We start from the raw sequence: 27127 nt of genomic DNA, 5'->3' as shown, positions 1-27127 counted from the left end.
ATATAAGCCTAGCTGCGCGCTGGACGGCTAAACCGGTTACTAGCTTTTAAATCACATTCATGGATAGAGAAATAAGATCAATTCCTGATCTGTTTGGTTGGGGCTCCAGTCCTAAGAGCGTTTTGGATCCAGTAGCCTGGACAGGACAGCTCTGTAGTATGAGACAGCCACCAACTACATCCAGTAGCCTCCTTATCAAGCTGCTGACAGCTGTTTTAATTCAGCCCTGATTGCTCAGGTACCTCTAACTGGGTTAACACTCTGACTGCTGTTCAGCAGTCCGAGGTATGTTTCCCAGGCATACTCATTAGCAAACGTCTTAACCCTGTCACAAACTTCCTCTGCTTGTGTGTAGAAGAGAGAAATGGCAGAGCACAACCGGAATCATCCAAAAAAGAGAATTAGGAGGAAAGTGCGTTATCCATAAAAAGATTTAATAGTCATGGAAGGAAAAAAGGGCAAGGCATTACCCTACCAACATGTTTCGTGCTATACAGAGCACTTTATCAAGGCATACACATCCCATCATCATTAACAAATTTAAAGAGTAAAAAATAATTGACTAACCAATCATGAACCATGTCTGGGATCCTCTCCATAATCTGCCCGATGAGGTTCTGGTGTGGGGTCACCAGAGCACGCACACGCGCCCCCACACGCAGCACCCGTCTCCCACACGCAATCCCGGGCCAGCAGAGAGAAGAAGAGCCCAAGCTGAGACGCGCTTGCGCAGAGCCAGCAAGGGCTTCGTCACCATGGTGACCATGGAGCGTGTCAAGGGCGGGGGAACACGCCAGACGCGCACGCGCCCATCTCCTACTTTCCTCCTAATTCTCTTTTTTGGATGATTCCGGTTGTGCTCTGCCATTTCTCTCTTCTACTGCTATCTATCTCCAAGGACGGAGGCACACCTGAAGGTCTGGTGGGATCAACATGGACGCTGCAGCAGATTCGTGAGTTTTCTTGCTTGCTACATGGTCATTTTATTCTACAAAGGGACTGGGGTACTTTTCATTGGGGTGATCATTAGCCTTTAGGTTCCCGGACAATTTGAGTGCCATCTATGGTGGTTTACCAACTAGGATTCCGCACCCAGTACCCCCCCCCCCCACAATCAAGAATATATCCCAGACCTCATATAGGATTCATCATCTTTATACTATCATCATCATAGCTGTATACAGTCCTTAGCACCACGCATTATACTCCTCTGCTTGTGTGTGGCTAGTGCCCCACACGGCTGAAGCCTGACCCTCCACTCCTTCTCGCGACAAAAAAAATCTGCATTTGCATGCTCCTTCCCCTGTCTATGTTGTATGTCAAAGGAGAAGGGCCATATACCAACAGGTCAACCTTGGATTTGTGTCCTTAAGGGTATTTAACCATTTTCAGGGTGCGTGGTCAGTGACCAGGTTGAAATGTAAACCCGCAACATAATGTCTCAATGCCCCAATTGCCCATTTTACGGTGAGGCACTCCTTTTCAATGACTGAGTACCTCACCTCTCCTTGAGAACAGCTTCCGGCTGATAATTAATATGGGGTGTTTTATGCCTTAAATTGTTGGGATAGCACGCTCCCAGTCCTACCTCTGATGCATCCATTTTGATTATAAAGGGTTCCTAAGAGGTGGCCCTCTGATAGGCATTTTTTTAATGTATCAAAGGCTCTTTGGCACTTCCCAGACCACCATACTTGGGTCAGGCACTCTTTTTTGTTAGATCTGTCAGTGGTACTGTGATCTCTGAAAAATATGTCAGTAGTCACCCTGCTAACCCAAATGGGAGCGAACCTATGTCTTTTTCTGCGGGATTGGGACTTCCTTAATAGCGACCACCTTATTGGTGAGTGGCCTTACCAAGCGGCCTGACAGACTGCCTTAATTCAGCCCTGATTGCTCAGGTACCTATAACTGGGTTAACCCTCTGACTGCTGAAACCAGTAGTCAGAGCTATGTTTCCCAGGCATACTCATACTCATACGCAAATGACTTAACCCTGTCACAGGGGTGTGAAAGAAACGTTCATATTCTGTACATCAAGGGTTTTAAAAAATTGCAGGAGGGAAGCATGTTTCCGAGAAACACAAGTGGTAGAAGAGAAGGTTGTGCTCTGAAGCTGAAGGGTGACAGGTTCAGTGTAAATATACTGTAAGGAAGTACTTCTTCATTGAAAGGGTGAGGAAATTGTGGAATAGCCTCTCAGCCTTCGTGGTAGCAGCTAAAGCATCAAAAAGGCAGGGAGGCATGCTACCTGATTGGCTATCTTCCCTCCCTATTTTATGACGTCACATCACTCCAAGAAGGAAAGGCATGACATAGTATGCTGTTATGCCAATGTTATTTTACTGTATATTTCTTTTGTTTTACAAACAAATGGGCAAATGTGCTATTAGCAATATCTGTCTACTGGTGCTTGCCCATTTGTAGGTGTGAGTATTTATACACACACACACAGTATATAGGGATGCCTCAGTCACGCTGCAGGGTGTTTTGTCTCGTATTATAGGCAGGAAACCTTAGGGTTCATTGTATTTACAGGCATAAAACAAAATAACAACCAAACAAAATGCCTAGCTCCTCTCTGAGAGTGCAAACTAACACTGTTGTTAGTCACCAACTACCGGTTAGAGGGCTAAGCCCCTTACCAACTACAATATATAAAAAATGGTCATATGCTGGTAATTTTACCTACTGGCTCCCAGTTCTCTTTTTTCAACGTTGATCCAACAATTTTTTTTTCCCCTCCCCTTTTACTTTTGGTCATTATCTTCTTCTTTTGATATCAGTTGGAATCTAGTCAAGTAACATCTTTGTCCAATTATGGTAATTTCTTCTTGAGAAACGTGCAGGCAAATTCTATTTTCATTTTGTCACTGGTCATTTATTCTTGTGATGATGTTTCGCCAGGCTATAGTTTGGTTTTGAACTCATTCGGTCTTTTCTAGTAATTCCCAGAATACATCTCTCCATTCTTCTTTGATTTGTTTGAAGCTTCTGAATTGTCTACGCATTTAGCGTCCAAGTTCCCATCCATACGTGAGCACAGGAAGATTGCACTAGTCAAATACCTTACTTTTGAACCCAGTTGAAGGTTCCCTTGTAAGATTGTAAGATTGTCTTGTTTCTTTCAAATGCATTACATCCCATCTTCTTTCTCCTATTGATTTAATTCCAAAGGTTAAAATCTTTCGATACTTGCTGGCCAAGGTAGAAATAGTCTTTCACTTCTTCTATGTAATCTAGATGTTGTAGAGTTGACACATTAGTTGAACACAGAAGATAAATCATGGGGCCCAGGACAAATGAAAGGAACAGGGCCCCCCCCAACCCATAGCGCACCTACCACGGCAAAAAAAAAATTTAGCGTGCAACTTTTACTTAACCACCCAATACATAGAAAAATACACCCCCACCCAATACATAGAAAAATACACCCCACCCCCCAATAAATATAACAATATACCCCAAACGCCACCAAATACATATAAAAAATATACCCCCACCACAAAATACATATAAAAATATGCCCCAACCCCCCCCAAAACATATACAAATATACCCCAACCCCCTCCCCATGCATATATAAAATACACCCCCAATGCAAATAAAAATCAGACTTAACTTGTGGATGGTCTCAGGTCAGGCCGGTGGCTGTAGGGGGGGCAGTGTTGTAGGCTGCGGGGCATGGCGGTGCTGTGGTAGGCTTTGACTGTCGAGGGTTGGCCCGATGCTGCATGGGCCTGGCGGAAGTTCACAGCAGTTGCTGCCGGCCCCGCTGCAGACACCTGTCCCATGATGCTGCTTCCGTGTGCGCCGGGCCTCCGTCTCACGCCGGCGCGCCGGAAGCTTTGCCCAGCTTACTTCCGGCACTGCCAACAGGGAGATCCGACACAGCGTATTTTTTTTAAAATGATTAATTAACTGGCCCAGCCAGGGGCCCCCCTGACTCACGGTGCCCGGGACGCCAGTACCTTCTGTCCCCCCTGTTGGCGGGCCTTGTTGAACATCACTTTGGTCTTGTGGATTCATATGGAGGCCCACTTTCTTACTGTACTTTCTTTGACAAGTTCTCTGATTTGTTGATTGAGGTATTTTGGACTTGTGGCCAAAAGAACAGTGTCATCTGCAAAATAGTAGGTCACTCCAGTATTAACCATTGATTGTGATTACCTTTTTTCCCCATCTAGTGTACTGAACAATTCTTCATGTATTCAATTCTTGTGTCTTTTGATTGCTTAATTTCTTGTTGTATTTTCATTAATGGTTTATTCTCATCAGATATTTTTTTCATTCTGTTTTTTTTAGCAATTGTATCCAGCTTTTTCTGTGCTTTCAATGTCAGTCTTCATAATTCTTCATAATCGTTTGTTGAAACATGCAATTTTACGTTCTCCCTTTTTTTGTCTTCTTATCGGATGATGCATAATTCTACAGTCTTATCTAAGCTGCCTGTAAAATGCTGCAGCTGCAATATAAGATTAAATAATGCTAAATAATATTGTTACAGCTTTCACAGCAATAGATCGTCTTCTTTTTGGAACACAGTAACAGATGTTTGTGATACTTTGTTTCCAAAGGGCAGGGCTAAAAAAATGTGTCAGAGCTTGTTTCAAAAGTGGAAGTGGATGTGGCCTTTCTAAATAGTTTCTGTAGCAACCAAAGGATAATGAGTACATTATAAAAAAAATCGTAAAAATTGAAAAAAAAAATGCAGACAGTATTATCTAATACTACAAGAACTGATTTATTATAAATATATATATATATATATATATATATATATATATATATATATATATATAAGAGAAAAAAACAAAAAACAGGCGCACTCATAGTGTAGTAAGGTTAACAATTTTATATGGGACTGGATAAAGTATGAACTGTGCACTCACAAACGGAGTAAGGTTAATCGCATGTATGAGATAAATACTCAATCGCCAACGCCAGTGGTATATAGGGGATATATGTCCCCTGACGAAGTCTCTAAGACGAAACGCGTAGGGCGTTATTATTTGGAGTATTTTCATTTTATGTTATTGAACTTTCACTCTCAAAGAACGGAGAAACTATCCCTGTACTATCGGGATTTACTGCCAGTACAGCGCTTGATGCACTGTTAGTGACGAGGCTGACCCGGAAACCTTCCATGTACTCAATATACTGTGAGTGACGAGGCTAATCCGGAAGCTCTCTACGGTGAGAGAAACGCTTGGACAGCAAGGAGGTGCCTGGTTCCTGTCTTCGATATACAGAATATCTACTACAACGGGTTCCTCCTGTACAGCAACGTAACGGCTTCCTAACCTGAGTTGCAATCGAGTTCCTGCTTCACCTGTTGGCGATTGAGTATTTATCTCATACATGCGATTATCCTTACTCCGTTTGTGAGTGCACAGTTCATATTTTATCCATTCCCATATAAAATTGTTAACCTTACTACACTGTGAGTGCCCCTGTTTTTTGTTTTTTTTCTCTTCTAGATATCCTCAAGGGAGTGGTGTTCCCCTCAAACGGGCTGCAAAGACTCTAGAGGACAGTGTTTTGGGACTGGTTTTTGTATCTTCTATTTTTTATTTTTTATGTTTTTTCTATATTTTTTTTTTATTACATATTTTTTATATACTGTATATATTTTTTATTAGTATTTTATAGTTGCTACATTTTTTAATTGTGTTATATACTCCTACACCGTAAATGGTTCTCTAGCTCTTTACAACATATAATATACATATTTGGTCAGTTTTGTCATCATTAGGCGCCACTTCTAATTTCTCTTCCTTGTCTATATATATATATAGACAAGGAAGAGAAATTAGAAGTGGCGCCTAATGATGACAAAACTGACCAAATATGTATATTATATGTTGTAAAGGATTTTTCCTTTTTTGCTGCTTTAAAGTATCCCCGTGAATTTTGAGCAAACAAGCTATTTTAAGCTCTACTGTAGTTTAAATTCTCGTCAGTCTTAAAGTTCTTGATGTTTATTGTTTTTGTCTTTTTATAATGTTTTCTTCTCTCCATTTTTACATTCAGATGTAATTTGCAGTAAACCAATCGGTGATCACATTGTGTTGAAACGGTTAAGTACTGTGCAGTCTTCAATCACATATTTATAGTTAGTTTCCTTCATTATTCCACTTGGCCTACACCATGTCCATTTTCATTTTGGACTAGTCTTGAAGAATGAATGAATGAAAATTGAACCAATCTCTCTCCACAATTATTACTGTTGCCGTAACCATCAGGGTCGCCAACAAGGGGGGACACTCAGGACTGCTTTCTCGGGCCCTGACAGGCAAGGGGCCCTGTCTCCCTGCTGGCAACTCTACAGCTCTCTCTCTCTCGGTGTGTGAAGGAAAGACAGGCCCTCCTCTTTCCTGGGGCTGCCCCCATTTGTCCCTCTCCTCCCTCCTCGCCTGTAGGACAGGTGTGCCCTTTCCTTCCCACGGCACCGCCCATCTGTCCCTCCCTTAAGCTTCGTGGGCCTGCAGGGCTCTGTCTTGTACTGGCCATGCTGCTCCAGTTAAGCCCACATGCCCTAGGCCCCCCAAATACCACCTTCCCAGACCCCAAGTTAAGGGTTTATATGTATTTTTTTATATATGCATTGCTGCTTTTTTATATGCATTGGGATTTTTTTTAATATATTGGGGCTTTTGTATATGTATTGGGGCGTTATTACATATTTTTGGGCTTTTTTTATATGAATTGGGGTTTATTTATATGCTTTGGGGCTTTTATATAAATATATATTTTAATATGTATTGTTTTCTTATATGTACAGTATAGGGTCTTTTTATATGTATTTGAGGATTTTTTATATGTATTGGGTGATTTTTAAAATGTATTGTTTTTTATATGTATTATTTTTTTAAATGTATTGAGATTTTTTTTTTTAATGCATTGTGGCTTTTTTTATGTATTGAGTTGTTTTATATATATTTTTTTTAATGCATTGGGGCTTTTTTATATGTATTGTTTTGTTAATATGCAATTTTTTTTATATGTATGGGTTTTCTTTATATGTATGTTTTATTTTTATATGTATTGTTTTTTCTATATGTAGTGGGGCATTTTTAATATGCATTAGGGCTATTTTTAATATGCATTGTTTTTTTTTATATGCATTGGGGTCTATTTAAATGCATTGGGATCTTTTTGATATGCATTGGGGTCGTTTTTAAATGCATTGGTGTCGTCTTCATATGCCTTTTGTTTTTTTATATATATATGGGGTTTATAAATGTATAGTTTTTTTATATGTATTGGGGGGGTTATATGTATTGGGGGGTTATATGTATTGGGGAGGTGGTGGTGTTTGTATGTATTTGGGGTTTTTTGTATATATTTGGGGGGGTGTATATATTTGGTTTTGGGGGGTTGCATTGGGGAGTATGGTTTTTTGGTATACATTTTCTGGGGGAATTGTGTGAGGGGGAGGGAATGAATGTGAGGAGGGGGATTGAGTGAGAGTGGGATAATTGATGGAGGGGGTGAGTGAAAGGAAAGAGGGGGTAAGTGAGGAAAAGATGGAGTAAAAGTGAAACGCAGGGGAGAGTAATACATGTGAGACAGGGGGCAGGCATTGAGTGAGAGTGGGGTAATTGATGGCGGGGGGAGAGTGAGAGGTGAGATGAAGGGGAGAGAAATACATGGGATGAGGGAGGGAAATATAGGGGGCTTGTGAGGTGTGAAATGATGCTCGCACCACTGCCGACAGGGGAGGGGGGCCAAGTCAGAACTGTAGTCCTGGGCCCCGGGAAATCTGTCTGCGGCCCTGGTTACCATACTTAGGAACTATTGCTTCGTCTTCCTGCTGGGCACCAATCTTTGCATTGAAATCTCCCATAATGATCATAATTTCCTTTGTTATTAGATTGGTTAATATTTCATGGTAGATGTCTTCTTCTTCAGTTTCTCTGATTTATGGGCATACACTTAATTAAGGAGTGTGTAGAGATACAAGGGATGGTGGAGAGATGCAGGGAAAGTAAGAGCAGTCTGTCAGGCATATTGAAATAAAATGTGAATTTTGAATCCTCCCAAAAACATTTTTCTTCTGATTTTTCTGGTACTCAAATTATTTTTGGGATCGCCCTATAATGGGCTGATATGGCAATAGGTATCTGCTTTAGAGCCCAGTGAGACCTTTATCTTTTCTTCTTACATCACTAAGACTCTCAATACTCCATATAACTTTTCAAGCTTTTTCTTCGAGTTCTTGCAGTGGTGCTTTACTGGAGAGAGTTCGGCAGTTTTAGGTAGCCAGATTGAGATTAGAATAACAAATTATTTTGTTTAACCTCCATGGATTCTAGCACTCTCTGCCTACATGACTTCTTTCTGAGCACTGTTAAGCCCAGGGAAATCCTGCCTCTGGAGAATGAAGATTGATTTTCAGTGTATTCCATATTCTTGGCCCCAGGCTCCTGACACCTCCTCCTGATTGGCTGCTTTTGGATAATGCAGCCAATCAGGAGGAGGTGTCAGGAGTCTGGGGGTGGTGTCAAGAAAAGGAGTAAACAGCCTCGGAACACAATGCCTAGTTCACCTACAAAGCAGGATAAAAATGTGCTCCGGAAGTGAGGTTGGCAGCTCTTTACATAGACCTCGGTCTCCATCTGAAATTACGAGGAAGGGCTGCCAACCAAGAGGAGCCTGGATGCTACATGCAGGCCAATCAGTGAATGGATGCAACATGGGCCAATCACAAGAGCGAGCTACATCAGGGCCATGGGACATTCAAACTAACCACAGGGTATGCAAGGGGCTACTCAGTACATTAAAACCAGGTAGCTCTGGGGTCTTGTGGCCAGATGAGCCCCAGGGAAAAATAGACAGGGGCCAGAGACCAGGTTTAAGCTTTATTTCACTGGTCCCTGGGGTCCTTTCCGTCACAGTCCCTATTCAAGATGTTTAAAGCGACACTGTCCTAGATGCCCAAGATGCCAAGCACTCAAGAACTAAGAAAACATAAGATCTTCTTTTGCGCCAGTATTTATGGCCCAGACGTTGAGAAGTATGTCCGGTCTTCTGAGATCTACTGCAAATTTTGCCCATCATGACAAGCCATGTGCAAGGACCAGCAGGGCTTGAACCAGTGGTCTTGGTTCCTCAGGGCACTATCTCTGACAGGAAGCCAAATCAGCTCAAAGATAGTTACAATGCATCTAAGCGAGACTGCAACGTGTTCACCGGCAGGTGTCAAGTATGGCACAATTTACTAGCTAATGTTGCACCCATTATGAAACGCTAATGTATTTCCAGTGGTGGAAGTTTAAATGGGCTTGTAGGAGGACATGTGCAGAGGTACATAATGGAGACTGTTTTAAGGTGAAATTAAAACAAGGCTTTATTGTGCCTGTCACTTTAAACACAGCAAAAATCAACATCAGAGAAATAGAGAGCCCAATAAAACTTGCTCCACTTTGGCATATATGTATCCTTCTATTCCAGCCCCTTTTAACTGGGTGGCTACCCAGGCTATTCATCAGCCCAAGTCATATAGATATATATATATATAGACAACAGTCAATGGAAAATAAAGTCTTATCTGTTTCCAGTGTTGCTGCCTTTTCTCCGGATTATCAGCATCCAGGTTTAGAAGTCTTATTTGTCAGCTCCAGAGATCTGTGTTCTCTTGGTCAGTCTCTCCTGGGAGACTCAAGAACCTCTGCTCTGTTTCCTTGTTCAGCTCACACGTGAGCTAAGGAGTCTCTTCCTGTCTCAAAGGCAGGCTTTTTCTACCACCTGCAATCAGCCAGGTGGTGTTAGTTAATTGCCTACCAGCAGTTAACCACCACACTGCTGGATTAGAGGCACATTTGTGAACAGGGATAAGTCTCCTGTTACAGGGCTATTGTGCTATTTGCAATTCAATGGAGCCACGAGTGGCCAAATTTAGCAATTTAATGCCTTACAGCATAACAACGGATTCAATAGCATTGGCTACACCTGTAATAAATGTACTTTCTATGCATTGTGATTTCAGGCTTGGCTCTTACTAATGGAGAGGCCTGGAAGCAGCTGAAGCAGTTTAGCCTCCTCACGCTGAGGGATTTTGGGATGGGCAAGAAAAGCCTAGAGGAACCCATCCAGAGAGAAGCTCAACATCTGGTGGATCACTTCAGAAACTCGAATGGTGAGCATCACACAGGTCCCCAAAGATCCTGTCTAATTTAAGGAATATACATCAGATCTACTGTAAAGGGACAGGTCTTATAGAGTTAGACTTCAAACTTAAATGTGAAAGCATATGTCAGGTGATATGCAGTACGTGCTACATTCGTTATAGGCAAATAAATTGATGAAATCCAATCACAGTATATGTTTGATATAATGATGATTATGTTTGTTTAAGGAAGCCAATGAATAGTATTTCCAAAATGCTTTTTAAGTGAGATGAGTGACTTGGATTTCAAAGGTTTAGTTACCCTTTTTTGTTTTAAATTTTAGCTGAATGGGATGCCCTTCAAAACAGATTAACAACATTATTTGTAATTTTATTATTTTTACCTAGCTTTTGTATTTCATTTTAGTTTGGTTTTCTAACAAGCCTCAGCCTGCGGCAGTGTGTCCTTGCTACTTGCTCCAGGAAGAAAAAGAGTTGCCTAAAGCCTCACTGTGTTGCCGCTCTCTTATCCTTAGCTTCTCTGTTTAAAGTCCATATACAGAATGAAGCTACAAAACCATTTTAATTCTGTGTCTTGGACTTATTTTTAAGATTACGACACAACTAAAAAGGAAGGAATCAGAAATAATACTAGAGAGGAATATGATGGTATGGTGTGGAATAGGAAAACAGATCATATTGATACTTATCCATTTCCCCAGAACAGCCCATAGACCCCACAAACATTATGATCTGTGCTTCATCGAATATCATCGCTGCCATCATTATGGGGACCCGCTATGACTACAATGATAAGAAGTGGATGAAAATTCTCCATGACATGCATGAAGCTTTTTCTGTCCTCTGCTCTTTCTGGGGTCAGGTGAGACAGGTTTCTTTTGGGGCTGTTCTACACAAAGTTAACAGGTAAGTGCAGTGATGGGAAGTGATATACAATATACCTCCTCCCATCGCTCCATATGATTGTTTCCTGTAACTACCCCTGTTGCCTCATTTAACCTCTCTATATAACCACTCCCTAAATCTCTTCCTATCGCTCCATATAACTTCTGCTATTGTTCAAAAGAACCACTCACCATAACTCTTAGAGTCATCCATTTTTTGGCAAAAACACTTGTCTTGTTACCCTGATACTGTACATCACACTTGCATTATGCCTTTTGTGTTCTTTGTTCGCAGCTCTACGACACATTTCCAAACATCATGAGGTTTTTACCTGGACCCCATAACGGCCTGTTTAAGCTGCTCCAGGAACTTCAGGATGTCGTCAAGGAAAGGGTGAAAAGTAACAGTGAGACACTAGACCGCAACTGCCCGAGGGATTATATCGACTGCTTCCTCATTAGGATGGAACAGGTACGGGTGGAGCTGGAGAGACACAAGTTAAAATCTTCGTTAGAGTGGTGTTGCTATTTTAGTTTTGGAAGTTGATTACAAGGTATGAGCCTATGAGCCCTGTTCTGAAGCACAGAATAGAGTCACAGGGGCTTCTTCACTAACCTTCGATAAGTGCACTGCATTGCTGAGTGATTTTGCATTGTCTTACAGCACTATAAAAAAAATGTGTGTCAAAACGGTATTCCCTAAGATTTGGTATAAAAAAATGCAAAATCGCACTACTTGTTTTTTTTATCGCACTTAAAGTGTTTGCTTAAGTTGCAGTCTGGAAGAGCTGCATCTCAGTGAACAGCTCTTACAGGCGATCGTGCAGTTTTAATGTAAATTTAAATAACAGAGTACTGTAGCAGGGGGTCTTCTGAGTTTAACCGTCTTCATTTCAGCCTCAGGGACCCCCTGCTGCCCGAGATACAGACCCTGGTATGGGGTGCCAGTATCTCCTACATGTTTAAATCTCCCAGTTACATGACGCAGGACATTTAAACAATGCAGGGAAATACCGGAACCCAATAACGGGGCATGTAACTCGGGAAGCAGGGGGTACCCGGACCTGAAATTAAGGTGGTTCAGCTCAGGAGACCCCTTGCTAAAATACTACAGTACGTTATTAAAATTTACATTAAAACAGCTTCATTACCTTGGCGGCTAGCCATTAAGGCAATTAAGGGGTTAAGCGCAGTAACTGTTTTATTTGGGGTGGAGGGGGTCAGTGAATGGGGGTGCATGTCCCTGGGTTGGTGGTTAGGCCTACCAGGAAGGTTGCAGGAAGACTTAGCCCCTTCATTACCATAGCGGTGGTTACCGCTATGGTAATGAAGGTGTTAACTCCACCCTCTACTCCCCGGTATGCATAAACACCCACCCTGGGCCAATTACACCAATTCACCCACCCCCTCTACCCGTGATAAACTTTACACTACAATAATGGGCAAAATTCATATTATCCAGACCTGGATAATAGCACATTTGCCCATTAAAAATGAAACGTTAGCCAGCCAGCTTTTAGTTACTTAAAGCATAAAGTTAATTATAGTTCTACTTACCCCTGCCAGGATAAAAGTCATCCTCGTCCTCCTCTTCCTCCACCTCTTCAGTGGACAGCAACATTACAATAAAAAACAAACTACTGGCCACTAACCCCTTAATCACCTTAGCGGTTAGTAACTGCCACAATAATTAAGGGGTTAATCCCCTTCTGCTACCCACCCGGGAGGCCTAACCACCCTCCCCGGGGAAACTACCTCCACCGCCCACACCCATTGATTGTTACAGTGGTAAACCATGCCCAATATGGGCATGAATTGCCACTATAGCAATGAATGGGCAAGCTAAAAAAAAACAGCCACAAAATAAAACACGTAATTTAAATAAAACAATCATTTGAGAATAGAGCCATTGATTGTGACTGTGGTAAGGCATGCCTAGAATATGGGCATGGATTGCCACACTGACAATGAATGGGCAAGCTAAAAATAAAAACACGTAACAAAAAATACAATACATTACAACAAAATAAAAACAAACATTTGCCTAAAAATGAATTGCTTGTCACATTGATGATCTATACCCAGAAAGGGGCATAGATAAGCACAACAGCAGTCAATGGGCAACCTAAAAAAAAATACACAATTAAAAAACATACAATCAATGTGATTCTTACCTTTGCTGTCTTCATACTCCGAATCCTACTCCATCCATCAGCAACTCTTGACCAACGACGCAATGCTCCTCAAACAGCCGATGCGCATAAATCCATGGTCCTCTGTTGATTGAAAAGATGTCTGCGGTAAGTTCTATCTTCTTTTCTTCTTTATTTTCTTCTGTCTTCTCTGCTGTAAACTATAATCCAAGGGGGCGGATGTTGTCCCGTCGTCTTCTTGGTGTTAAATAAGACAGGAAAGGCCTTATATTTATTTATAAAATATTTTTACCAGGAAGTAATACATTGAGAGTTACCTCTCGTTTTCAAGTATGTCCTGGGCACAGAGTTAAGACAAATAATACATGGTTACAAATACAGTTACATAAATGAACAAGGTATACATTATATACATGACATTGCGTGCACAGTTAAAGAAAATATATATTATGAGCGTATGAAACAGTTACAGACCAGGTTAAAATGTGAGACAGCCTTAGATATGAAAGAACTTAAACTGGTGGTGGATGTGAGGGTCTCTGGTAGGTTGTTCCAGTTTTGGGGTACACGGTAGGAGAAGGAGGAACGTCCGGATACTTTGTTGAGCCTTGGGACCATGAACAGTCTTTTGGAGTCTGATCTCAGGTGATAAGTGCTGCAAGTGGTAGGGGGGAGGAGCTTGTTCAGATAGCTGGGTAGCTTGCCCATGAAGAATTTAAAGGCAAGACAGGAAAGGTGAACTTTGCGTCTAGACACTAGGTGTTGACCAATCTAGTTCTTTGAGCATTTCGCAGTGATGTGTGTTGTAGTTGCATTGGAGAACAAAATGACAAATTGTATTGTAGAGGGTGTGAAGTTTGCTAAGTTGGGTTTGAGGTGCCGAGCCATATACTATGTCTCCATAGTCAATAATTGGCATTAGCATCTGCTGTGCGATACGCTTTCTGACCAGGAGACTTAGGGAGGATTTGTTCCTGTAAAGTACCCCTAGTTTGGCATAGGTCTTGGTTGTCAGGGTATCAATGTGCATCCCGAATGTTAAGTGGGAGTCAAACCATAAGCCCAGGTATTTAAAACTAGTGACAGGTGTTAGGGTGGTGTTAGCGTTGGTTCTAATCAGGAGCTCAGTCACTGGGAGCTTTACAAATTTAGTCTTGGTCCCAAATACCATTGTTACAGTCTTGTCAGTGTTTAAAAACAGTTTGTTTTGGGAAATCCAGTTTTCGAGTCTCAAAAAGTCAGACTGAAGTATGTGTTGAAGGTCAGAGAGGCTATGGCTGTGTGCATATAGGATTGTGTCATCTGCATACATGTGTATTGAGGCTTCCTTACAAGCTGTGGGAAGATCATTAATGAACACTGAGAAGAGTAGGGGGCCCAGAACAGAGCCTTGCGGGACACCACAGGTGATATCCAGGGGGTTGGAGTTAGAGCCTGAAATGGACACATGTTGGGATCTTCCTGATAGGTAGGACTGAAACCATCTTAAAGCATGCTTCCCTATTCCAGAGCTCTGGAGTTTGTTAAGCAGGATAGTATGATCAACTGTGTCAAAAGCCTTTGCAAAATCTAGGAATACTGCACCAGTGAGTTGTCCCCGTTCCATTCCACACTGGATTTCATTGCAAACTTTTAGCAGGGTAGTTACGGTGGAGTGTTTGGGACGAAACCCAGATTGGAATTGGCTAGGGAAATTTGTCTTGGTATTGAAATCGCTTAATTGGGAGTGGACACATTTTTCCATGACTTTGGATAGAATTGGGAGAAGTGAGATTGGCCTGTAGTTTGAGACAGTGTTTTTGTCCCCATTTTTGATGATTGGGACAACTCTGGCAGTTTTCCAGGTCTTAGGGATATGGCCTGCAGACCGGATAGAGTTGACTATGGACGCAATTGGTTTGGCAGTGGCTGGGGCACCAAGTCGTAGGAACCTAGATTGTAGTAAGTTGGGTCCACATTGGCTGCTTAGTTTTAGTTTGAGGAGCGCTTGTATAATCTCCTCTTCAGATACTGGGCCAAATTGAAAATTGTGGGCAGTGTTGGGAGGGGGTGGGACTATAGGGGTACTCCCAGGATGAGATTCAGGTTTGTGGTTTGGGCTGCGTTTTGCTAATAAGTTAGTGGCACACCCCACAAAGTAATCATTGAATGCATTTGCAATGTCAGTGGGGTTTGTCAGAGTAATATCCCCCTTAGTGATATTACTTGGTTATTGATGGTTAGGAGGCTGGAATATATTGTTGATAACCTTGCAGAAGTTAGCTGGGTTTGATGTATTTTGGTGGAGATTGTCAGAGTAATATTGTGCTTTTGCATGCCTTGTTTGCCTTGTGCACATGTTCCGCATGCATCAGTAGTGATTGAGATCCTTGGTAGTGCCAGTTACTTTGTAGCTTTTCCACAAGGCATCCCTGAACTGGTAGAGTGCTATAAGGTCAGGTGTAACCCATGGAAGGTGGGCCCCCCGTACCCTTATTTTGCGTAGTGGGGCATGGGTATCGCCAGAGTTTTAAGAACTCAGATTGGAAATAGTCGAGCGCAGAATCAGGGTCGGGAATTAAATCGATTCTGAGCCATGGGCAGTTGGTAAGATCATCCAGAAACTGTTGTGGGTTAAAGTTTTTAAATGTTCTAGTGAGGAGAACTTTAGGGCTTGAATGGGGTGGTTTAATTTTCCTTACACAGTACATTATTGCATGGTCACTGAAAATATCAGGAAGTTTGCCAGAGGACATCAACATTATATAATGCCTGTGACATCACATTTGAGTGTCAAATGGCACACCCCCAATCGGATTGGCTGGTATACCATGTGACAGAATCCCCTTTTTTGGGGGGGTTGGTGACCATGTGATGGCAGCCATTTTGTTGTTGCTGAAGTGACATCATCATAAAGGAATGGAAGCATAAACTACCTGATTGGCTGGCTTTCCTCCCTTTTTGATGATGCCACATTCTTAAAAAAAAGAGGGGTTTCTGTCACATGTTACACCAGCCAATCGGATTGGGAATGTACTATTTGACACTCAAATGTGATGTCACAGGCATTATATAAGGCCCCATTGGATTACAGTATACAGTAGAGAAGACAGAAGAGAAAAGAAAAGAATGAAGAACTTACTGGAGACATAAATTCAATCAACATATGATCATTGATTTCTTCGCATTGGCTGTTTGATGAGCATTGCGTCATGGGTCAAGGGTTGCTGACGGAGAAGGATTCTGAGGCTGAAGACAGCAAAGGTAAGAAACACATTGATTGTATGTTATTTAATCAAGTTTTTTTTTTAGGATGCCCATTGACTGCCAATGTGCTTATCTATACCCCGTTCTGGATAGATTACCCATATCTCTCAGTGTGTTAAACATACTTTGAATATATACTATCAAGGAGTTGGCGAAGGTCTTTTAATAAATATGCGGCAGACCATCAGGTCCCGGGCTTTTCCCATTAGGCAGGTCTTTTATCACCTTTTCTATCTCCTCCCACGTTATAATTGCATCTAATTTAGCTCTCGCCTCAGGTGTGATTGTTTAAGTTTGAATATCTTTCATAAATATTTCTATATCTTCCTCTATTTGCTCCCTTTTCCTTTTCTGTACAGCCTCTATATTATATAACTTTTCGTAAAATAGCCTGAACTCCTCTTTAATTACTTTTGGGTCCTGCGAGACTACTCCGTCCTGTTTCCGAATTTTACTGATATTATATTGGCTCTGTTTCTGTTTTAGCTGATTGGCCAGCAATCTATCCATTTTATTACCTTTCTCATAATATTTATGTTTAAGCCATATCAGTGACTTTTCTATTTTTTGGGTTGTTAACAAATTAAATTTTCCTCTGGCTGTTATTAGTTCTGCTAGTATCTCCTTATCGGCTGTCCTCTTACGTTTTATTTCTAGATCTTGGATTAGTTTACTTATATCTATCATTTCTTTTTCTCTTAGTCTTTTCCTAAAAGAGGCTTGTTGAATAAATTCTCCTCTTATCACACTTTTATGAGCCTCCCACAATATTGCCGGAGACATATTTCCTACATTGTTTTCTGCAAAATAATTTTTAAGAGCATCCTCAATTACTAGTACTACATTACTATTTTTCAGTAGCGACTCATTCAGTCTCCATGACCACTCACCTTTCTGTATAATTCCTACCTCTAAATCAATTTCTAAGATTACTGGTGCGTAGTCTGACCATGTGATATTGCCAATAATAACTTTCCTTATTTTACTCACATTAATTTGATCTATAAATAAATAATCTATCCAGGAGTAGCTGCCGTGTGGGTGTGAGTAATATGTATAATCCTTCCCTGACGGATTAAGAACTCTCCAGGCATCGACCAATGCCTGCTGGTCCAACATTTTATTTATAGATTTTCTCTGCCTTTTACTCATTTTTGCATATCCTTTTGAGGTATCTAACACCGGATTTAACGCCACATTAAAGTCTCCACCCAGATATAGAGCTCCTTCTCTAAATACGTTAATTATTGATAGTACTTTCTCTAAAAAATCTACTTGTCCCACATTGGGGGCGTATATATTTGCCACGGTGATCTTCTTCCCTTTTATCTGCCCTTTAATCATAATATATCTACCTTCTAAATCTTTCTTAGTGATGATATCTTGCAACTCCAAATTTTTGCTAAGTAAAATTCCCACCCCATTTTTCTTATCTCTTTATGAGCTATAGAAGTTTTGTACAATATATTTATTGATCATTCTTGGTTCTTAATCTCTCTTAAAATGTGTCTCCTGCATGAACATTACATCACTTTTCATCTTTTTTTATTTCTGCAAGAGCCTGTCTCCTTTTCACAGGTGAGTTTAGTCCCTTCACATTCAGGGTACCTATCTTACATGTCATATTTGTTGTGGTGTTTGGGTTCGTGGTTGATGGATATTAACCGACCTTAATGTATCTCTTACTGCAATCTCGGTCTTCCTTATTGTCATCTTTTCTTTGGACATCAATGTAGAGAGTGATGCAGCGCACCGCGATCAAAAAGAAGAACAGGTCTGGCCAAAAATGTGTAATCTTTAATGAAGCATCATAAAATCAAGGGATGCAACCCTTCTACGCGTTTCGTGTCTAGCACTTTATCAAGAAGTATTGATTCACTTCTTGATAAAGTGCTAGACACGAAACGCGTAGAAGGGTTGCATCCCTTGATTTTATGATGCTTCATTAAAGATTACACATTTTTGGCCAGACCTGTTCTTCTTTTTGATCGCGGTGCGCTGCATCACTCTCTACATTGCTGGACTTCATTTCTCTACAGCAGCACGCGATGGAGGGGAGACCCTGGTGGCAGTAATACAGTGAGTACTTAGGGCCAACCCAATGAGGTAGGGGAGGCTGTCCTTGGACTACCTACCCCGACCTTCAGGGTATCTGGTGCCCCAATTTTATGATACTCAAGTGTATATATCAATCCAATTCAATATCCAGAGTGTACTCCCCTCTTTCTTGTGTATAGTACACTTATGAGCACCTTACCTCACCAAACTTTCTTTGGACATCACCTGCCAATTGAGACTTTGGGTGCTTTTTCTCTGTATCATTTGACTTATAGAAAAAATACAAACAAAAACACATTAAAATACACTCAAATAAAAATAACAAATGTAACCAAAAATTGGGATCCATTTCTAGATCCCCCATTTCCTGAGACCTTCCCTCCAACTCTCACGAAATGGGTGCCTCTGTTACTCCAATCCCTAGTAAACAGAGCCACACGTCCACATCACCTCACCAATTGTGGTGTGGAAACGTAAAGAGGGGGAGACGAGTGTATACAGGCCCGGACGGTCCAGCCTAACCCTGGCCCAGCACCACAGGGGGGGGTGAAGGAAGGGGAGGAGGGGGGGAGGGGAGGAAAAATGGGGGGGGGAGGGGAGAAAAAAGGGGGGGGGGGAGGGAGGGAGGAGGGGAGGAAAGGAGGGTGGGAGAGGAGGAAGGGGGGGAGGAAAAGGGTGCGAATGCCACTTATCAATAGTTTCTTACCCCTTTCTTATATATATATATATACATAGTATTTTGCTTTAATTTCACACTTAATAGCAAAACAACATTTTACCTTTGATTTATTAACTACAATACGCCTGTTATAGCTACACAGTACGTCTATAGATCTCTTTATAAACCAATCTAACAAAAAACAAACAACCTTCCCTTAAATCTAACTTTTACCTGTACTAAATGTACAGGTTAATAAAAGCTTCAATCAGACTTAAAACTATGCAACTAATTTTGACAGATTTATTATTAATCATTCTTCCTGGTAATGCACAGGTTATTAAGAATTTAAATTAGTGTTAGGGACCCTTGAGATGTGGTCTGCCGTGTAGTGGCTCAGGGGCTTACAACACTTTGGCCAAAATGTTAAACTAAAAGACCATTTTATTTAATAGATATTTATACATATATATATTTAGGCACTCTACCGTGTATAAGTTTCACTGGATGTGCACTGAGCTCTGTCTGTGTTTCATGTTCTGTCTCTGGTTTTAAATATATATTGCCATGCTCAGCAGCACTCCTCTGTGACACTTATATGCTTATATATATGTTGTAGTTATTTTGGGGGTTCAATATGAGCTTGTAGGTGTCCTGTATGTTTAACAGTTTTTGTATGTCATCTTTGGTCGCTAGATTAGTCAGATCAGCCTTTGTAGCATATTCTATCTTTCCCTCAGCCATTAGAGTCTTTTTCCTTACCCTGCCCAGACGCGCCTTGCGGGGAGTGAGATGGCGTTTGCGAGTCCGCTGCGTCTGTGTGCTTTGGCGTTGCTTCCGATCGTCGGAACTTCTGAAGTGTGTTTTCAGCTACTGTGGGTTTTTTTCTTGCGGCGTTTGGCATTTTCCACAGTTCTGTTGCTGCCTTGCACTTCAATTTTGTTTTGATTTGCAGTTTTATTGCAGTTTTAGTGAGTGTTGTTAGTATGTGGCTATATAGTCATTTTATTTGGTTTATATAGTAGTGGTAACCCCTCTGCGGTCACTGTACCTCATCTATGCGGCCGTACCGTCCGATGCCTGCCACATCTCCCTCACTCACTCCTGTGGGTAGCAGCCATCTTGGGTCCTGGGACTGGGAGACACGGGCCAGCCGGCCTGCCAGGGCTCACATCCACAGTCTTCTGACTGTGCTCCAGCCAGGGGGGGGGGCAGTTGTTGCTCTCCCCACTACCCAGCAGAGTATCTGCTCTGCTGCCCCAGGAGAAGTGGGGGCTCCGGATCCCCGGAGCTCCGGTGGGGAGGAGGGGGGGGGGGACGGAGGGGGTCACACCAGCCACTTCCAGAGCACCCACCGCCGATTCCTCACCTCCTGGGCGGCTTATCTGGAGCCTGGGGCTGTCGGGCCGTTCTAGCTGCCGCCTCCCCTCTCAGAAACTCTCCTCGAGGAGAGCGGGCGCCATCTTGGATCCACCGTGGACGGCGGTGAGCTCGAGCGCTGTCCTTCCCTGCCGGGGCTGTCGCCGCCGTTCATTGGTGGGAGCGGGTGTCGGGTGAGTGCTGGGGGGGTCCCGTATGGTTGGGGTAATTTTTGGGTACTTTTGCGGGTCCAGCAGCCACTTTCCCTGCGGTCCTGCATTGAGCTCTGAAGTCGTGCGACCGCTCTGTTCTGCTGCAAGCCACGCCCCTCCTGTTGTATTTTTAATGGGCAGATGTGCGATTATCCACATCTAGATCATCAGAATTGTGCCCATTACTGTACTGTATTGGACTGTACGGTATTGGTTGGGGTTTGATGAGGGGAGATGGGAATGGGTTGTATTTATTTTTACTGTCATTTTTTTTAATGGGGAAAGCGCTATTAGCCATCTTTAGCAAAAAGCACTTTTACCAATTCCGGTGTTGTATTGTTGGTAAAGGGGGTTTGTGATCATTGTAGTTGCCCAACGGTGGATGTTAAATCATTGCGGAAGGGTAGTGCAATGGGTTAACCCCTTCATTACCTTCATGGTTGTAACCACTAAGGTAATGAAGAAGTTAACTTCTACTGTCACCCTCCCGCAAAGCCTAAACACCCACCCTGGAACAGCTACCACCTTCACCCACCACCTGTATCTACAACAAAGCAGTACCTGCTATTTAACCCCTTCAATACCTTAGTGGTTAGCCGCTACGGTAATCAGACTGATTACAATTTTTTTTTACTGCATAGGATTGAATCCGGGGGTCGCTGCAGCTGAAAGAAATGTGCGGGTCAGCTCCGGAGGCCCATGGGGACCCCCAGAGATGTGGGGACCACTGGAGAACCAGGGACCCGCGGGGACCCTCAGAGACCGGTGGGGACCACTAGACCGATGAGGACCCCCGGTATCAATCCTATGCAATAAAAACAAAAGAAATTTCCTGTTATGCATATTGCAATTTCTTTAGCGCCACCCTTTAGCTGGCGACAAAAGAATGCACGTTTTTATAGTACGATATGCATATCGGCGTTTAGTGAATTGCAGTTGCAGGCAAAAAATGCGCGTTTGGGTATTATTTAAGCTATTGCACCGCTTGCTATAACCAGAGTGTTATAATACTATAGAAAGCCGTTGTAGCGTGATATTGCCCTGTTATCGGACATTTGTGAATAGCTTACACATGCAATATAGCACTAAAAGGTCACGTATAGGGCTATAATGCACTTATTGAACTTTAGTGAATAAGTCCCAAGTATTTTGAAACGGTGCATATGTTTTTCCAATCTATATTTCCAGGAAAAACAGAATTCCAAGGCACCTTTTAATACAGAAAACCTGGTAGCGACAGTCTTTGACATGTATCTAGGGGGGGCTGAGACCACCGGTATCACTCTAATTTTTGGCTTCTTGATTCTTCTGAAGTACCCAGAGATTCAAGGTAATCTATCCGTGATTCTCTTCTCAAAATTACATGCTTAGCGGGATAAGGATTAAAATGATGCACTATGAACCTTATATTTGAGTTTCTCATGTGGGACACTGATCTTTCAAACAAAAGGCTAATGCTCAGCTCCGACCTAGCGACTTTACCGGGCACAGATGTTGATCTTGTTACAATATTGCACTGACAAGAGTCTACATACAGTATAAGTGCTCTCCATAATACCTTCCCTAACTGCCTCCTATAGACACTCACTATAACTCTTCCTCTAACTGCTCCCATAACACCTCCTATAACCGCTCTATAACTTCTCTCCTAACTGCTTCTATAACCCCTTTCCTATGTTTTCATATAACCGGTCACTATTACTCCCTCCACTATTTGCTTCTACTGTATAACCTTACTCTATAGTCCCCCTCCTCCCCTAACTTCCCTTTACAGCTCCCTATAACTTCCCTCCAACTCTACTTATTGCTCCATTTAGCCAATCCCCTATAACTCCTCCCCTAATTGCTCTGTAGTGCTCCTAACCATCTCCAACACACAACGCCATATGCAAACTAGTGGTCTTCAGTGCCATTGATGGTTAACAGTCTGTATATCTTAATTCCATGAAAGTGGAACAGATATGACTAAACAGGGGAACCCGAGTCTCCTTGTTTTTTGTCTTGTATATTTTTTGTTTTCCCTGACTCAATACAGAAAAGTTGCATGAAGAAGTTGACCAAGTGATTGGCCAGACACGAGAGCCAATGATAGAGGACAGGAACAATATGCCCTACATGAATGCCACCATTCATGAGATTCAGAGATTCAGTAACGTAAAGCCACTAGGTGTCATCCGCTCCACCACTAAAGAAGTAAACTACCGCGGATACCACATTCCACAGGTACAGCTATACTATTCACCCCAGATCTTATTGGATGTTCTGGTTTCTAACACATACACACTGTCTATTAATGGTGCAGTCCATGGAGCCAAAAATAAACCAATGCTTGCCGAGCAAGAAACCGTGTCTTTTTTTGGAGGGATGTAACAATCTAATGGTCTTCTTTTTTTTCAAGAAGATTTGTCTGCCTTTGTTTCTTTGGAAAATAGACACAAATTGCATTTCTTGGGGACTTCAGAAAGGAGATGTGTTTGTCAATCAAGTGTTTTCTTTATCCTCACCCCACTCTGTCCTTTTCAGAGAGCCAATAAAGATATGGGGAGAGTGGGAGACTTTGTTTGTGATAACTCTTGTTGAACATAGTAACATAAGAAAATAGGGAGCAGGCAGAGGAAATCAAAACTCTTCCAATCTCAGCTCTTCAGGTTTATAAACTGACTTTAACACATTATGTAAAAATATGTATACAGTAGATGTGAGATCTTGGTAACAAAAGACATCAATCACAGAGATGTAATCCCCTAAAACATGTCAATGCCATTAATACATATTGGTCCTATGGGTGATATTTAACAAAAATCATTCACAAATAAACATAAGTCTGCATTGGCAAAGCCCCTCTTCTACCCATTCCCTTCTCTTTACTGGGTCTCTGATGAGGACAGAATGGGACAAGGGTAAAGAAGACACTTGACTGACAAACATTCCCCCATTAAGAGCCCCAACAAAATGACATTTATAATTGCTTCTTTACATATTAATTGCAGTACAGACAACTTTTTCTAATTGTCCAATGACAATAAGGAATTGTTTTTTTACCAAAATGTATAGTAATAGGAGTTTGAAAACATGGGCTGGGTATATAGGATGTAAGAAAATACTTTGAGGTTATTTTTATTTACAGATACTCAGTATCAATATAATGTGTAGCATATTCATCTGCTGCCCCACCAGAATAGTATAGATAAGTGCAAATACAGTAAGTAAGAGGAAGAATGAAACCCACAACCCTGCGTATAAATAACCAATGGCTTAACCGCTAAGCCACATTGGTAATGTTTGGAGATTGTCAGTGGAATAAAGTCTTTCGTCTCTAGGGTACCGATATGCTGCCCATATTGGGGACTGTTTTACGGGATCCATCACAGTTTGAAACTCCTGACGAAATCAACCTCAAACATTTCTTGGACGAAAATGGAAAGTTTAAGAAAAACAATGGATTTTTGGCATTTTCAGCAGGTAAAGTAGTACGTGCCTATGTCACAGTGCTGCTGCTTCTAAGTCTGTCATTTCCGCACACCATACGGTGAGAAGGACAGGCTTAATGTCCCATAATTCCCTTCAACCTGTGTCCCTTTGCTGTTTGGGGGACAGACCTAATGTCATATACAGTAGCTCCATTCTGTTTTGTCATTATGTCACCATGCAATGGAAGTGACAGACTCCATGTCCCTCCCTTAGATCCCATCTGTCTGTGTCACGGTCACCCTGCAGTGGGAGGCACCGACTCTGTCCCATAGCTTACTTATATTTCTATCACTGGGTAACCCTGCAGTGGGAGGGAGAGGCTCTATGGGCAAATTCACGAAGGTCTGTTGTTACTTGCCATTCAAGTCAATGGCAGTTTGCTGGATCAGGGTGCAATATCCAGCATCGAACTTCAGTAAATCAAAGTGTACAGTATGTCCCATAGCTCCCTTCTGTCTCTGACATTGTATCACTCTGATGTGGTATCCATTCTGGATCACTGCACCACCACACCATCCTACACTAGAAGGGGTCTTTGACTAACAATCTTTCTCATATTGTGTCATTGTCATAGGGAAGAGGATGTGTATCGGTGAGAGTTTAGTGCGCATGCAGCTCTTCATATTCTTTGCCACCATCCTACAGAAATTCAAACTGAAGACGACTGTTGACCCAAAGGACCTGGACATCAGCCCTGCAGAATGTGGCTTTGAAACATTGCCCCCCTCTTTCAAAATCAGCTTCATACCTCGGGAATAACACATGAGGCTCAAGTGCCAACCGTTAAAGGAGCTATATATAGCTAATGAGAGGTGCTACACCATTTTAATTTTATTCCGGTGACCACCCTGATTCTAAAATCATTCAATAGCTTTCTGTGCAGGAAGAATGTTAATGTAGTTATGAATTCTCCTGGGCTTTTTAGAGATCACTGTGACTTTGCAATCCTTGCTACATACTTTCTTTACTTGGAGTTTAACATAGATCTTAACAAAGCGGTGTGTCATAGAATGTGATATTTTATATTGAGCATTTCACATTTATCGTCTACTTTTGCAAAGCTAATAATAATCTTTCGTCAAAGCTTCTACACAATAGGGTCTATTTATCAAATTCTCTCGGCTGTTAAACTGGGACAAAGAAATATAACACCAGATTTATTACATGAAACAAATCCATTTACTTTCTATTGAACTTCATTTGCTGATTAAATCTGGTATTTATCATTTTGCACATGATCCATAAGTTATATTGCTGGTGTCTGTTCAGTTTATTGCAAATTCAGTATAAACACCCCCTCACATCATTCCTTGGTTGCCTATTTTAGATATGATAATAAGCTTGCTCTTGTGAAGGGGATTCATACAGATTCATGGAACCATCTTATTAGATCAGACAGCATGATCTATTCCTACATTGCTAAAGCAATCACTCAGTATTTTAGGCCCTACTTATAGATTGAACGCACAATTCCATTGAGATAATGATCCAGTTCATCCTTTCTTTACACTCAATTATGTTCTGTGCTAATATAACTAAACTAATAAAACATATGAAAAGCGCTTCGTCTAAAAATTTAACCTGTGAGATATAAGTACCCAATGTACTATTATATGTGATAATAATAAATCGATGTGTAACCTATTTAGTGATTCCAAACTTATAACAGTGATAGTATGATATCAAAATAAAGTGGAACTCAAGAAGCACAGTGTCAACTTGATGAGTGACTTTCTCCTAAATGAGGAGTACTGAAAAAGTTACCAATTAGGAGGAGTGTGTTTTACAATCGTTGATTGGAAATTGGCATCCTAAGGGACAAGAAGGACAGGTCTTTCCAAAACTTGTCAATACAGACATAGAACAAAAATATTCAAGTCCCTGGCGCAATGAAAACAGAAACAATTACGATACCAGTCCCTAGATAATGTATGAAAACAGGTCCTGTTAATCAAGGGAATATCCAGATACTTGATCCAAATAATGATGATTCTGTGGAGAAAATCAAGAGAGACAGACCATTGCGCAGTATTTCTCCACACTGTGACACATTGCACAGTACAATAGCTGATGTGGATGTGCTTAAAATAACAATCAGCTGAGAGATCAACAGGTGAAAAATTATACATTTCAATTTAAAACATTTAATAAAACATATAATAAAACATGGAACATAAGAAAAATAAAAAATGTGATTAGGACAATGAAGTTAAGTCAGGTCAACAATGGTGAAGATAGTTGAAATGCCCACTCACCAGATAGATGATACAGGCAAGCAAGCGGTGGATAGATTTGAGAGTATCCCCTCTCTAGAGTGAAACTGGATCTGCTCCGGGATTTCTCCAAACGTGGGGGGTGCACACACCAGACGGCGTGTGGGCGGGTAGCCCCGCTCGGTACACCAGGGAGATCATGCAGCTATTTCCGGATCAGCTACGGCAGATTCGTCTGGCACTTCAATGTGTATTTCAGCTTACAAACGCTGATTCGCCACCAATCTCGTGGAGGAGGAGAAATATCAACCAGTGAAACAGTTGTGTCTCCTTTGCCGCCCTACGCGTTTCGAAAGCAGGCTGCTCTCAAATTTATCCACTGCTTGCCTGTATCATCTATCTGGTGCGTGGGCATTTCAACTATCTTCACCATTGTTGCAGTGTGTCGACCTGACTTAACTTCGTTGTCCTAATCACATTTTTTTATTTTTCTTATGTTCCATGTTTTATTATATGTTTTATTTAATGTTTTAAATTGAAATTTATAATTTTTCACCTGTTGATCTCTCAGCTGATTGTTATTTATAATAGATGTGGTTTGTTTTGTATGTTTTTTGTCTTTAACCATACAGTATTACGCTATGTATTGTGCTTTTCCCTTATTTTAAGCACATCCACATCAGTTGGAGCCATTTCCTGATCGTCCAACAGGCTTGGTTTTTATATATCCTTTTTATTGGT

The 27127-nt window shown here is 41.5% G+C and overlaps 1 protein-coding gene across 2 annotated transcripts in view; it reads left to right on the top strand.

The window, feature by feature from the left end:
* The window catches only part of LOC142498732 (cytochrome P450 2G1-like), a 38757-nt gene extending 12940 nt beyond the window's left edge, over window positions 1–25817 (top strand). For both annotated transcript variants that reach the window (XM_075607068.1, XM_075607067.1), the window contains 7 exons: window positions 9992–10141; window positions 10834–10994; window positions 11312–11488; window positions 21891–22032; window positions 22738–22925; window positions 24023–24164; window positions 24748–25817. In XM_075607068.1, coding sequence (XP_075463183.1) covers window positions 9992–10141; window positions 10834–10994; window positions 11312–11488; window positions 21891–22032; window positions 22738–22925; window positions 24023–24164; window positions 24748–24932 — 1145 coding nt within the window. In that variant the 3' untranslated portion in view covers window positions 24933–25817. The remainder of the gene's footprint in view (window positions 1–9991; window positions 10142–10833; window positions 10995–11311; window positions 11489–21890; window positions 22033–22737; window positions 22926–24022; window positions 24165–24747) is intronic.
* The last annotated feature ends 1310 nt before the right edge of the window (window positions 25818–27127 follow it).

Source organism: Ascaphus truei, chromosome 7 (genome assembly GCF_040206685.1).
Source record: "Ascaphus truei isolate aAscTru1 chromosome 7, aAscTru1.hap1, whole genome shotgun sequence".
NCBI classification, from domain to species: Eukaryota; Metazoa; Chordata; class Amphibia; order Anura; family Ascaphidae; genus Ascaphus; species Ascaphus truei.
This window is presented reverse-complemented; position numbering and strand designations above follow the sequence as displayed.